Source organism: Tripterygium wilfordii, chromosome 2, assembly GCF_013401445.1.
Source record: "Tripterygium wilfordii isolate XIE 37 chromosome 2, ASM1340144v1, whole genome shotgun sequence".
In the NCBI taxonomy this organism is placed as follows: Eukaryota; Viridiplantae; Streptophyta; class Magnoliopsida; order Celastrales; family Celastraceae; genus Tripterygium; species Tripterygium wilfordii.
This window is the reverse complement of record NC_052233.1, coordinates 4434844-4449985: the sequence shown is the minus strand read 5'-3', so window position 1 is coordinate 4449985 and position 15142 is coordinate 4434844. Positions and strand designations below refer to the sequence as shown.

The 15142-nt window shown below is 38.0% G+C and overlaps 1 protein-coding gene across 1 annotated transcript; it reads right to left on the bottom strand.

Annotated features, from left to right (window-relative positions):
- Positions 1-7919: 7919 nt before the first annotated feature.
- Positions 7920-14596, bottom strand: LOC120015582 (beta-galactosidase 1). The gene is made up of 19 exons (XM_038868072.1): positions 14161-14596; positions 13884-13979; positions 13683-13795; positions 13513-13579; positions 13310-13402; positions 13048-13191; positions 12507-12595; positions 12295-12400; positions 12126-12213; positions 11448-11566; positions 11195-11359; positions 10703-10881; positions 10456-10565; positions 9992-10101; positions 9716-9826; positions 9523-9633; positions 9146-9351; positions 8722-9058; positions 7920-8517 (listed from the first exon to the last, which is right to left on the bottom strand). The coding sequence occupies exons 1-19, from the start codon at positions 14338-14340 to the stop codon at positions 8407-8409; spliced, it is 2535 nt and encodes an 844-aa protein (XP_038724000.1). The 5' UTR covers positions 14341-14596; the 3' UTR covers positions 7920-8406.
- Positions 14597-15142: the final 546 nt, after the last annotated feature.

The following is a 15142-nucleotide window of genomic DNA, read 5'->3' as shown; positions in this document are numbered from 1 at the left end:
TTACTTGTACTTGCATCAGTATTGAGTAACTTTGCATCTAGTAAACGTGCATCTCTGTCTATTATATCTATCATTGTATGCTTAACTGTTTTTGTACAAGTTTTGTCCAGTAATTACATATGACTTCAATCATTGCTTTAATTATTATAACTGGAAATTTTGGTTAAGGATTTGTTATTATTGATCAATTCTTGTTCACTGATTCTTACATTATATATTGCACTCGTGTGCTAAATATAATTTGTGTAACCGGTTTTGGAAAAATTGGAATTTCTTTGATAAACAAATATTTTGGTAATCTTTTTAGTGATTAACAATAAGATAGCAATGTCTAGAAAGTTCTATCTAGGAAAGGGGTTACTTAATTGTGTGCCGTATTAAACAGAAGGCCCCCTCTTTCTTGGGAACGATCTGGTTGCTAAATTGTTAGTCTCTAATTTAGAAAGCCGACAAAGTGTTTTTATGCCTTTTTAAACCAATAATTCTGTAATTAACAATCTGTCAAAACCATGAACATATTCTTGGAATTATTGTTGATTATATGGTGTTAAATTGCCAAGGATTATAATTTTGAATTATTTGATCTATTTGTGTTACTTGCTCTACACTTTGACTTGTGTAGAGAATCAATGAAACCAATTAAAAATGCTGAGGGATCCACTGTCCACACCGGAGGTGATGACTTGACCCCTGGAGGTTTGAACAACCCAAGTGATGTGGCTTCTCCTAGCAGAGGTGTGCCGGTGACTGCTCCTATTGGAGGTGTGGTTGCTCCTAACGGAGGCAAGCCTAAGACTGCTTCTGTTGAGCCTGCTACTCCAGCTTATGCTGATGGGAGGACTGCGACTCCTCTGGCTGGCTGTGTAATGGTTCCAGCCGAAAAGCCAAAAAATTTTACCAGCGAGGATTTCCAAAGGTGGCAACCAAAGATGCGTTTCCACTTGATCACTTTGAACCTTGCCAAGTACCTCAACGAGGTGTGCCCCATTCTGTCACTAGGCGAGCAAGACAGAACGACTATAGCAGCAATATAGTTTTGGAATGAAAATGAATATCTGTCCAGGAACTATATCCGTAATGGATTAGTTGATGACCTATACAATGTGTACTGCAACACCTCTTCAGCCAAAGATCTTTGGGACTCTCTTGAAAAGAAGTACAAAACCGAGGATGTCGGTACTAAGAAATTTGTGGTGGCCAAATTTCTTAACTTCATGATGGTGGATGCCAAGTCTGTTGTAAACCAACTTGAAGAGTTCCAACTCATCTTGCATGAAATACAGGCTGAGGGATTGGTAATAAATGAGTCATTCTAGGTGGCGACAGTCATCGAGAAGCTACGTTCTAGCTAGACTGATTTCAAGAATTACTTGAAACACAAGCGCAAGGCAATGAACATGGAGGAATTGATAGTCCATCTGAGGATCGAGGAGGACAAACGGAAGAAGTTAGCACTTCCAAGAGCTTCTAAGCCCCACCTGGTGGAAACTTCCAAGCCCAAGCATGGGAAGAGAAAGAGAGAGCACCAGACCAAAAGGAAGCCGAAAGAGCAACCCAACAAGTTCCAGGGTACCTACTTTGTCTGCCACAAACATAGACACCGGCCAAAGATTGCAGGAAGCGTGCTAACAAGGACAAGGGCAATAGCAAGGGAAAGAAGCAAGCCCACCTAGTTGAGGAGGAGGAAGATCAAGAGGTGTTTTGTGTTGCATCTCTCAGGTGAACATAGTGACAAACAGCAAAGATTGATGGATGGACACAGGTGCAACCACACATATATGTGTCCATAAGGAGCTCTTCTCAACATATGAGAATAAAGATGATGGTGAGAAGGTTTATATGGCTAACTCTACTCCAACTACTGAGGGAGTAGGAAAGGTGATCCTGAAGTTCACTTCCGACAAAAAGCTTGAGCTGCTAAATGTGATGCATGTCCTAGACATCAAGAAGAATATGATTTTAGTGTCCATTCTAATCGAGAAAGGATTCAAAATAGTGTTTGAGTCAAACAAGTCTGTACTCTCTAAGGGTGGGATTTATTTGAGAAATGGATATATTAATGATGGGCTTTTTAAAGCCAACTGTGTTGTAATAGACAAAAAGTCTAAATTCTTGTACCCAAAGACTATTATCAATAAAGAGAAGTCTTCCGCTTACATGGTTGTGTCTTCTTTTCTATGGTACGGTCTATTAGGACATGTAAACTATGGTACAATGAAAAAGTTGGCAAACCTAGGTTTAATTCCCAAATTCAATTTGGATGTCAACCACAAATGTGAAACATGTGTTGAAGCAAAGTTTTCTAAGAAGCCATTTCCCAATATTGAAAGAAGTATTGAGCCTTTGGCATTAATCCATATAGATTTATGCGACTTGAAATTTGTTCAAAGTATAGGTAGAAAGAAGTACTTTATTACTTTCATTGATGATTGTACCCGTTATTGCTATGTTTATTTATTAACTAGCAAAAACAAAGCAATGGACATGTTTGTAAAGTACAAGAATGAGGGAGGAGAATATGATTATGCTCTCTTTGATGAGTTATGTGCTGAGTTTGGAATAATCCACCAAACTACAGCACCATATACAGCTCAACAAAATGAAATTGCTGAGAGGAAAAACCAAACTCTAAAAGAGATAGTTAATTCCATGCTCATAAGTTCAAGTCTACCATAAAACTTGTGGGGGGAAGCAGTCTTGACGGCTAATTACATTCTTAATCGAATGCCCCATTAGAAAATAGGTAGCATTCCATATGAGATATGGAATAAGAAATCACCATCCTTCAAATATTTGAAAGTGTGGGGTGTCTTGCTAAGGTGGTTGTACCTCCACCAAAACAAGTAAAGCTTGGACCTAAGACGGTGGATTGCATATTCATCGGATATGCTCAAATAGCAGTGCATTCAGATTTCTGGTACACCAAGATGAAATTGATGACGTCCATGTCGATACGATCATGGAAACGAGAGATGCATAATTTTTTGAGAATATTTTCCCTTGTAAACGAGGCAAAACCTCTCAGAAACGAAATAGAGATTCAAATTCTGAGAATGAAGAAATCGGTGAATGAGAGACCGATGGAATAGAACCAAGAAGGAGCAAGAGATTGAAAATCTCTAAGTCCTTTGGTTTAGATTATCTAACATACATGTTAGAAAGCAAACCTCAAACTTATAATGAAACAATGTCATTTCTAGAATCTCCATTCTAGAAAGAAGCTGTTGACAGCAAGCTGGAATCTATCCTAAGTAACCATACTTAGGATCTCCCACCCGAGAATAAACCAATTGGATATAAATGGATCTTTAGAAAGAAGCTAAAAGCTGACGGATCCATTGATAAGTACAAAGGAAGGCTTGTAGCCAAAGGGTATTGACACAAAGAGGGTCTAGACTACTTTGATACTTATGCACCAGTCACGAGGATTACATCTATTCGGATGTTAATCTCGATAGCTTCGCTATATGGATTGGTGATACATCAAATGGATGTAAAAACCGCTTTCTTAAATGGTGAACTCAATGAGGAGATTTATATGGAACAACTTGAGGGTCTCAAGGTCAAAGGACAAGAACACAAGTGTGTAGACTTGTCAAGTCATTGTATGGGCTTAAGCAAGCTCCAAAACAATGGCATGAGAAATTTGATCAAGTAATGATTGGAGATGGATTGCGAATCAACGAGTGCGACAAATGAGTTTACACAAAAACTATGAACAATTAGTGTGTAATCGTTTGTCTATATGTCGATGATATGCTAATTCTTGGTCGTAGTGTTGAGATCATCAACAAAACCAAGAAAATGCTATCGAAGACTTTTGACATGAAAGACATGGGTGAAGCGGATGTGATCTAGGCATTAAGATTCTCAAATCTTTGGAAGGCCTAGCTTTATCTCAATCACACTATATTGAGAAAGTGATTGAACGGTTCAAAGGACATGACATCAAAGATGTGAACAATCCTTTTCTCCCTCATCTAGTCTTACATAAAAATATTGGAAACAGTATTAATCAGCTAGAATACTCTCGCATTATTGGTAGTGTCATGTATATCATGAACTGCACAAGACCAGATATTGCATATTCTGTTAGTAAACTGAGTAGATATACGAGCAATTCTGGACATGAGCACTGGAAAGCTCTATTGAGAGTATTAGGGTATCTAAATAAAACAAAAAATAATGTTTTGAGCTATGATAAATACTCTGCTGTTGTAGAAGGATACAGTGACGCCAATTGGATTTCATATTCAGAGGAATCAAAATCAACTAGTGGCTATGTATTTCTTCTTGGAGGGGCAGTTGTATCATGGAAGTCCTCAAAGCAAACGTGCATCGCACGATCGACGATGGAATCGGAGTTCATCACTCTTGATAAAGCCGGTGAAGAAACAGAGTGGATTTGATACTTTTTGGAGGACATTCCAATATGGCCAAAGCCTATGCCTGCAATTTGCATTCATTGCGATAGTCAAGCTGCAATTGCAAGAGCACAAAATATGATATATAATGGTAAGTCTCGACACATTCGTCGAAGACATAATTCTGTTAGGCAGTTACTCTCGAGTGGAATAATTTTCATAGACTTTGTGAAGTCTAATGAAAATCTTGCGGATCCATTTACAAAAGGTTTGAGTCGAGAGGTGACAGACTGCACATCGAGGGGAATGGACTTGAAAGCCTTGATTCAATAAGTTACCTTGATGGAAACCTAACCTAGCGATTGGAGATCCCACGGACTAGGTTTAATAGGACAACACAAGTTAGGTGTAACTTAAGTGTGAGCAGTACGGAGTTTTACTCCAACCCATTCCTAAGACGTACAAAGTGTTGCTAGAAAGTGTGTATAAGGTTAAGCTATGCTTTTAATAATTCCTATATCTTGTGATAAACAAGTGAGTATTAGAGGATACTCTTGATAGGAAATCACCTATGTGAGTGGAGAGTATGGCCAACTCTATGGAAGTATTTTAAGGTGATATTTTCTAAAGCACTCACTGAACCCAAGACGTTCATGGCTGAAATAATGAACACAACCGAGAACCAATTATGAATTGGATCAGTGTTGTGTGAGGTCTGTTGACTAGTCTTACAAAAAAACTAGCAGTTCAAAGTGTTAATCCACTGACTAGTTAAGTAAGTCCGATAAGCTTTCCCTAGGGAAGGTTCAAAACTAAAAGCTACCTATCTCAATGCAGTATTGATTCTACTGCACTCTTAGACGTATTCCCGTGTCCGAGTTGTCGTTTGTTTCCATTCAATGTGGGGGATTGTTGGAAAAATGGTGGTCAATCATAGTTTGACCTCAATTTAATTACTTATTAATGAGAGTCATTGAATAATAATTGATGGGTCTTAATCTTCGATATGAAGAGAAGAGTTTGGAGTTTAATACGGTCCAAAATCATTTTTCGGTTGAATGGAAATTGACTCCAAAATAGCCATGTTAATCATGAAAAACAAAGTGCAATGAGTGTGTGTATGGGAATCCCACATTGGAGAAATACAATGTGGATGTTGTGTTTATAAGCTTAACGGACAATTGGGAGTAAGACCACTTTGGACAACTTAATTGTAAAAAGGTCATGGACATTTTTAAAATTGTAAAAAAGTGCAATTTAAGGGTAATGTGGTCATCTGACTTAAGATAGTTTTTAGTTTATACCTACAATACCCTTCTTCTTCTTCTTCTTCTTCTCCCTCTCCCTCCAACTATCCAACTCTAGTGTGTCCTCTCTTTCTCTCCTTCTTCTTTACTAAAAGTTATCTCCTTCTTTCTCTCATTCTTCTTCTTCTTCTTCTTCTGGTTCTCGATCTGAATTTGTTCTTCGTTGCCTTCTTCTCCGTTTTTGGTCAAGTTTCTCCTCTCTTCATCGCCTTCTTCGTCGTTGCTCAATCTGGACTGTGTCGAGTTGCTCTGCTTCGTTTTTGACAGATCTGGACTATGCTTCGTTGTTCAATCTGGGCTGTGCTTCATTTTTTTGCAGATATGGACTCTGATTCGTTTTTTGTAGAGATGTATCACTATAGTATCACTATAGTATCACCAACACCAAAAAACCACTAAAATGATACAATTAAACCAGTATGCATACTTCATCTTCCTAATTACTTTTCCTTTTTTGATTTTTTTTTCTTGGTTACCTCTCTTGTTCGCTTTGGAAAAACATTTACAAGTGCAGAGATGTATCACTATAGTATCACGAACACCAAAAATTCATTAAAATGATACAATTGAACCAGTATACATACTTCTTCTTCCTAATTACTTTTCCTTTCTTGGTTTTTTTTTCTCGGTTTGTACATCTCTTGCTTGTTTTGGAAAAACATTTACAATTGCAGAGATGTATCACTATAGTATCACCAACACCAAAAATCCACTAAAATGACATAATTGAACTAGAAAGACATGTAATGCAATCAAATTTACATTCTAACATTTATATCATCATTTTATGAGCAAAAGATATAAATTGAACACTAAATTGAATCTTCTATTTAAAAGTATCACCATTGTATCACAATTCGTGGAGAGAGAAAATCAAATTTGAGGTTATTTTGGTAAAAGATGATCTCCAGTGTACTTTTTTAAAAAGATGTTTTAGTGATTGCATTTTTTTACAATTAAGTATAATCTAGTGTACCGGACTCCAAAAGTCCCTAAGCTTAATGTTTGTATGAAGGCATTGGGCACAAGGGCACCTAAGCTTTTGTAGGAGGGAGAGGCTCTCCACTATGGGCTTGGATTGAAAACACATGCACGCACGAGCACATGCTGGCCTGCCCGTCGCGCCGGGCCAACCGATGGGCTGGGCATGACGTGGCGAGGCGAGGCGAGCAAGCCGGGCCCATGCATGGACTTGGGCTTTCGAAGGCCTAATGGTCTCCTAATTTTTTGTACAAAAGTTTTTTATTTTATTTTTTGGCCCATTAGAAATCTAGATTCATTGAATGTGGACAGACAACTTGGTCAAGAGTCAGGCCCGCAATATTTGCGCAGCCACTACCCGCTAACCTAGTCAATGTAGTTGGGTCAAGCCAAGTATATTGGCCTAGTGGTTGAGTGAGGCCCGAAAATCAATGGTTGATCACTGATTTTTCTGGGCTGGTGGTTGCTCATACTCCTATATAAGGAGTGCATGGCACCAGGTCGAACACACCACAACATTCATTCTTCTTCTTTTGTCTCTACCTGTTTGTGTTCTGCTCTCTGAGAGTGCTGATCATAAGTGGTTCGATTGAGTCCACCAGTATTGCTATGCTGCTTACTCGTGGTGTGGAGTGGTGTATCTTGGAAAGAGATTGTCTGGAAAGCAGAAGCACCAATTGGTGGGGTAAATTCTCTTTAAGGAGATTCGTTACGACATGCCTTACTCCCTCATCTCTTGTCCAGCTACTGAGACGGTTTTGGTATTTTTAATTTAAGCATTTGTTACTGTGTTCATATATGTTACCGTAATTGTTAAGCAAGCAATCTGTTATGTTACTGTATCTGCTATAGTGCTATGTTACTGTATCTACTATAGTGTTATGTTACTATAGTTCTCAGTTTATCAAATGCCTTTTGCGTTCATTATCCAACAGTATGCACTTGTAAGCCCTAACTCTAGATTGCTCTTATCCTAAACTGAACCATATTCGTGATGTACCAAATCGCGTCTCAATTTATCGAATCCACAGACAACTTTGATTGATTCAATATTTTTGGTGAACTACATGATTTCACCATCCAACGTTGTTTGAAATTTGTCGACAGTTACAGTCAATTTTTCCATGGCTGTTTCAAGAAATGTTACTCGATTATCCACGACGAAAGCCTGAATTCTATGGCGTGGCATGCAAACGGAACAATATGATCAATTTAGTTTAGTGCATTTAGTGACGGATACAATCTTACAAAAATAGCAGAAAAACTGGCAAATCAAGATAAAGTTAATATCATTAAAGCTTGGGACAGAATTCTTAACATGCTTGATAATATTACCTTCTTAAAAATTTCAAACAAAGCAATGAACAAGTGAATAATTGACTGGAAACAAGATGCTTTCCATAATCTAAATCTAACAAATGCTAGCACATGGACTCTTATCAGCTTCATCTCAATGTGCTTCTACCAGTTGCTCCACCCTGCTCTTCAACTTCCGGGTACGTGCAGGTACCCGATCATGGCTAAATGCAATAGACATACAGCTCACCAACAATCTATTATAAGGGCTTTTAACCTCATGGTGTGTTGTATACTGTACAACTTCACCTTGTACAAAGCCTAAATGAATGATTGTGGCAGTCTTCAACGTACATGAGGGCTTAATTTGCTTCCAAAAATATATATTTGTACTGTAATTGCTGTATTGAAATCAGTCCAGAACCTTCCTTTATTGTGCTTTGAAATATGTAGATTCATCAGCTGCACGTAGCCTCCACGGCTAGTTTCTTCATGACATTGGGGCAAGGATCTCCTCCGAACATTTCAGGTGCCACAGTCACTGAGCAGAAGTTCTGCCCCATACAAAGCTACAAAGCGAAAGCGATAAATTGATATTGTGAACTCAGAAAGAGAGGCCACGGGCTAGTGCTAACATAATTAAGAAACTAGTAATCAGCATCAGAAAACCGAAACGAAACCCCTTTTTCGTTCTTTTCTTGGATGCGGTATGGCTGAAAAAAAATATTTTCCAACCAGAAAAAATGCGAAAAAACAATCGAGTTGAAGCTTACCCTGTTAAAAGCATCATAAGAGTGGAAAGCATGGCAGTTTCCCTGTCGGTAGCTTCCACAAACGCCTTCTGGCGTTCCAAAGCTAGCAAACTTGATTGACGAGATTTTCTGCCCAGGACCACATGATAAATGGACCTTAGGCCTCAATGGTTTATTTACTCTTCCAGAGGCTTGCATTTGCCAATTCATCAGTGTTGGCTGCCACTCATAAATATCAGCACATACGCTATCTACTTTTCTTCTAACCAAAGAAATCCCGTTCGGATCTCCGCCCCATTCTTCAAGCACAACCAACAAGTTGCCAGTTGGGTTCAGCCAAGAACGAGGGACGTGATACCTGAGATTATATAAGCAACTTGTCAAACATTTTTATGAAATCCAACATGCCTAAACAAAACTTTAGGAAAGCAAGTTGTTTCTTTACCATCTCTGAGAAGCCTCTCCACAATTTCTTAAGCATTTCGTCTCTCTGTATGTTCCGGCATAATTGCAGTCACCACAGGATCCAGATGCTTTGTATGCAGGCCAATAGCGACCAACATTTTGTCCGTTTATCCATATCTGACCTTTACCCATGCTGCCCATATCTAAAGCCAACGGAGAATTTCCAGCCGGAGCATTGAAAGTAGTCTAGAAACACAAAGGAAGAAGGTCCATTATAGACAGAACAGCATTTGTAAGTAACTAATGCTTGAAAGATATGCTTGGACGTGCATAAAATGAAATCACTGGGTGTTACGAATGTGGGTGATATCCCGAGTATAACAAGAGTTTTCTGGAGCTGAGAATCGCAACTCTCACCTTGAACCATGTCAGTGGCTGCCTCCGGGCCACTAACGACCCCTGACCCCACTCTACTGAGGAACTCCCACTAAGAGAATGAAGACTCAGATGTTCTCCTGTAAGGCCAATCTGAATTTGGACATGCAATCAAGTAAACATCAAGCATAATGAAGCAACAACAAAGAACATTGTTAATGTTTTGAACACAAACCTTGTAAGACCACTTCTGCCATGACAAATCTCTCCTTCCTTCATTGAGTCCATACAATGTAACTGGGCCAAGAACGCCAGCATTCCATGTCTCAAAATGTGGGCCCACATTCTGAATTCATGAGATACAGAACAGTATAGTTAGACTCAAACTAACATGGAAATGCACTTGGGAAAATGACAGTTGTATATATGCTTGTCACTCTTCATCATGTGGATGCTTGCACATGAATAAGCCTAAATGGGACAAATCAAGAAGAGAGGAACAGACAAATACCGGGAGACCGACTGCAATGCTTAGAATAGCAATTTTGTTGACACCAGCTCTCAGATTTACTGCCTGATTAAATGTCAACTTTGGGAATTCTAAGCTTCCATAAGCAGTTCCTGATTAGAGAAAGGAATCATAATATTACAATCACTGTTGGGCAAAAAAGGCATGTCTGTAACGGCACAAGACTATAAGAGTAACTTCAGAAATTCTTAAGTCATTAAACATAATACAGACAACTTGATCATGCCCCACTTTATTGATTCCATAAATTTTAATTTTTTATTGAATCCTTGACGAAGCAAATTTCATTGGCTTCCTGATAAATTTTCTTGAAATAGTATAATCTCAACAATTAATTGTTTCTTCACTTTTTTAAATTTTCAACAGAAAATATTTGAAAGATTTAACTGGATGCTGTTATTGATAAGACGTTCATATAAACCCTGAAATGACAGTATGTTGCACACCTGCTAGTTGACCATTGACATAAACGTGCATTGCATGACCAGCTGAAAGGATATTAAGACTAGGCCACTTTCCAGTATTCAGAAACTGTTCATTTGGATGAATCACAACACTGGGAGGAGACATTAAATGTAATCAAGATGAGAAATCCAAATATAAGATCCATCTGAAAAGTATTTTCAAAGTGGAAAGAAATATAAATAAACAAAGAAAAGGAATTGTTTATGTGCAATGATATATTATACTCACTCTGTCATGTACCACAAATAGTCTGTGAGATCTCTAGTAGTATTTATCTGCTCCAACAACCCTACCGTTGTGAATATGTTATCACCATACGATGTTGTTTCTTCATTATATGCCTGCCAAGAGAATCCTCCATGCATTGGAACAGGAGTCATCTTCATCAGTGCCACTTGAGCCCCAACCTGTATCAAGTTGGATAAATGTCAGTAAATTTTTATATAATTTCATAGAATTTCGCTCACACAAACACAAACAACTTGTTTCAAGGCCAAACCAAATATTATTATGAGTTTTAAAAGCCTCAAAACTAAGAACTATATTTGGAGAAAAATATGATGTGAAAAAAAGAAGCAACATTTCACAACATGATCCTTGATAATTAGAAATAAAACAAAAGTCACTTATATTTAATGAAAACTAAAGTTGCTAATTGACATGAAGTGCACGATTTTCATGAAATAATCAGTAAATCAAGTATTTATTTTGAAAGCTCACCCTTGCAGTGTTGTAAACTGTGTTTTTGCAATCAGGAAGGATGCTTATAGACCAAGGAGGTAGGTTGTAGTGCATATTCCCAAACGCCACTTTAGCAAAAGACTTAGGATTATAATTTGCAAGGAATGCAGCGCAAGCTCCAGAATTTGATTTGAACACATGAGCCTGATGAAAATAAAGTTATAATACAGTTGGAGACTTATAGGTCAACGTGAAAGGGGTTGTATTTCTTGGAAAGGCAAGTAAACTTCACCTCTTGATAGTTTCCGAGTGGCATCACTGTGGGATTACCAGATATTAAAGCTGGTTCACACAGCTTTATTGCTCTATGCAAATCTTTCAAGTGGCCCCATTTAGGTTGCCTCAATAATCCTACAGATAAGATATAAACTTCAAATCTTCAGATTGCTGTACAGTAACCCAGATTTTCTCCATAGCTACTTCACTTTAATAGTAAAAGCAGTCAAACAGACGATGATTGCACTTTCTGATAACTAAAAGCTATTATCTTTTCAAAATAACAAGGCAATGGAAAAGTGAAATAGCCATACATCCATATACTTTTATTATGGACCTTGGAATTGTTTGAAGCCATCAAAACTTCAAACTATGAAAGGAAAAAGATGTTCCCAAAGAATAATCACAAATAAACAGCAACCAATCATCACAGCGAACATTTTGCTAATATCCCAAGAGCCACCCAGCAAATGATATGGTTCAGCTTCAATTTAGCATTATTATTTTCTTTGATGTCAATAAACTGAATCATTATGTAGCATGGCTCAGTGCCATTCCACATCGTAGTTCATGGAAGAGGCTTGGACTGTTGGACATCAAATGAGGTCCCACAGTCTTTTACACTACCCAATATTTTAAATGCAAAGTGATTGTGGTCAACAACATAAATAACACGTCCTTGGAACGCACATACCATATTCATCAAGAGGAGCATCATAGTCATAACTAGTAGCAATGAAAGGACCTCCAGCAGTCCGGCCAAAATTTGTTCCTCCATGGTACTGTGATGGTAAAAAGAGCATGAAACTCACTTTATGTTACCAAAGGAATCTAATAAGAAAATTTAAGGAACAGTAAGTTACCATGTAGTAATTAATGAATGATCCCCCCTTCTGAATGAATCTTGCAACTGAAAATGCCAAGTCTTCAGCTGGCCGGTATGGAACAGGACCTCCAAATTCCGTAAACCTGCACAAGAAAACAGAGGAAATGGTCATAAGAAAAGGATATGAACTTTAAGTGGTTACATGCACACAAAATAGTTACCAATAACACCAAGAGGACAAAAATTTACCATCCAGTCCATGCTTCTGTCCACATCTTGGGTTTGTAATCCTTGTTTGGGGAGAAGTAGTCACAATAGAAGCCATTGCATGTGTTGATCTATTGGAAAGAGATTAGAACATCAAAAGCTAAGATAAACCCAGCACATATATCTCAAGAATCTATCAAATATTATATGACTCAAGTCACTCAACGACTTCAGGACTACTAATGTATTTTTGCATACTGGAATCTTTAAGACAGCAACAATATATAAAAGTCTCAATCTGCAGCACTAACTATTGATTTTGAATATAATTAACAGTCATAGGAACTTAAAGTCCACTAAGAATTAAAAAATACAGGGGCGAAGGGGTGGGGGAACAGAGAGGACTGCAGAGCGCAGAGAGGAACCATGTGCAGTGAGCAAAAATTATTCATTTCAAACAAAGACACAGAAAGCTGTTAAGCAGCAACCCCACTAGGATTGAGGGAACATAACATGAGAACCATCAGCTAAAATAGACATGGAATACAACAAGAAAAATATGACGCAGTTCAGTGCAACTTACAACAGGATCAGGGGCATCATCTTGCTTGCACATGACCCATGGGACACCGGTTCCGAGACCGACGGCCATTTTGGCTGCCCATTTAGTGTAAGCTTGACCTGGTGCACCAAGTTCATACTCCATGGGTCCATATTCATTCTCAATCTGTCATAGGCATTGGTAAAGAAAGAAAGATACTTTGCTTAGCTAAGCAGCTTATTCCATCAAATTAAGGACAAAATTAGAAAAAGCTAATTGGATTAAATCATAACAGTTTGCCCACCTGGGATAGAATAATTGGTCCACCTTGAGATTCAAATAACCTCTCTGCCTTCATCATATTTACAATCTTTGTGGTAAATTTTTCCATTTGAGCCTTCAATGAGTGATGAAGAAACGATAATTGTTAGCAAGCGAATCACTTATTAAGCAAAAAAAAAAAAAAGGAAAGGAAACTTCAGGTGCTGAAATGAAAATGCGGCTAACCTTGAATGGTCTATTATTTGTCCTGAAATTTATGCCTGGAATGTATTTCAACCAAACTGGAAAACCCCTGAAATTGGAAATGTAAATCTTAGACTAAAGTATAGAAACCTCGCAAGTAAGCCGATACTTCCATCCAGTGTGCAGAGACTGTGAATAGTATAACTATTTACCCAAAATTCCACTCAGCACAAACATAAGGGCCAATCCTGAGATGAACATAGAGGCCTGATTGTTGAATCAGCCTTATAAACTTGACCAGATCATAGTTCCCCTCGAAATAATACTATTATTCGCACAAAAAAATATTTTATATTAGCCTGTAAGAAGAAAAATATACATATATAAAAAAAATAAATAATTCTCTCCATTACTTTTCCAGGTTGAGGCTCATGCCCATTCCAGAAAACATATGTCTGAATCACATCCAAACCTCCTTCCTTAGCCTTCTGAATTAGATCTGGCCACATCTGTAACAGTTCCAACAAAACCAATAAATTAGTAACCAAAACAGAACCATTGATATTTTCCAGTGCGGATAGAAGAAAATCTAGAGGTTCCCAACTGAAAGAAAAAAAAAATTGGAACAGAAAGAGTGGTAAAAACAAGGAAAGAAAGAAGACCCATGAAGCACATTATGTTAGGTTATACCTCAGGAGAGCTTCTAGGGTAGTGAATGGATCCAGAAATGAGAATCCTTCTATGGCCATTAATAGTGACAGCCCTACTGTCATAAGAAACAGATGCATTAACCCAAGAACCTAAAAACACCATAGCAGCCACCACCACCACTACCACATTCTGCATTACAAGCAGCTTCCTCAAGCCCATTGCAGTAAGCAAAACCCAAAAGAATGACCCTCTTTGGGTGCAGAGAGAAAGAAAGCAAATAAGCAATAGTCTTTCTCAGCTTTCTCTCTTGCACTTTATTCTATGCTTCTTGTAAATAAAAAGTGGAAAGATTTAGATTAGATGGGGTGAGAGGCAACCAGCTGTTTTTGTTTCCTCCCTTGAATGAATGGAGAGCTCTCTCTCTTTACCCAGTTTACTTAAGAGAGAAAATTTATTGATTTTTATTTTATTTCTTTTTGCAAAAATTTGGGTGCTCCATAGCTGCCTTTATACACTCAAGATGGGGGTGAAGGTTTGGGAAAGTGGGACCCATTTTGGAGGGACTTTTGGGACCCACTTTTAAGGGGACCTCAATCAAAACTGGACGCGGAGCTTCATGATCTCAATTTTCTTTTTCTGTTGTAATTATTATTATTTCTATTTTCATTATTATTGAAGTTTCTTAAAGAAAAAAAAGCGAGAATATAAAAGCAGATAAAGGTCTGTTTGGATGTTGTGTAAAACCAAAAAATGAGGTTATTCCTTTTTTTATCTTTTAGAGGCGTCTTTTCGGAATTGGACGCGCAAAGATTCTCAACCCAATCCCGATATGGTCGGTTCTTAATTTATGACCATGGTTACTGTTATCGCATAATACCAGACGCGAATACGGCGCGTGCTGTTGAAATGAATTTTAAAGTAGCTGTTGTTGCATACGTGGAGTTGTGGCGCGTGGAAGATGTGTGTTGATAAAATTACGTTTTTTCGAGTTTAGATGTGTGCGCGCGGTCACGGGTTAAAT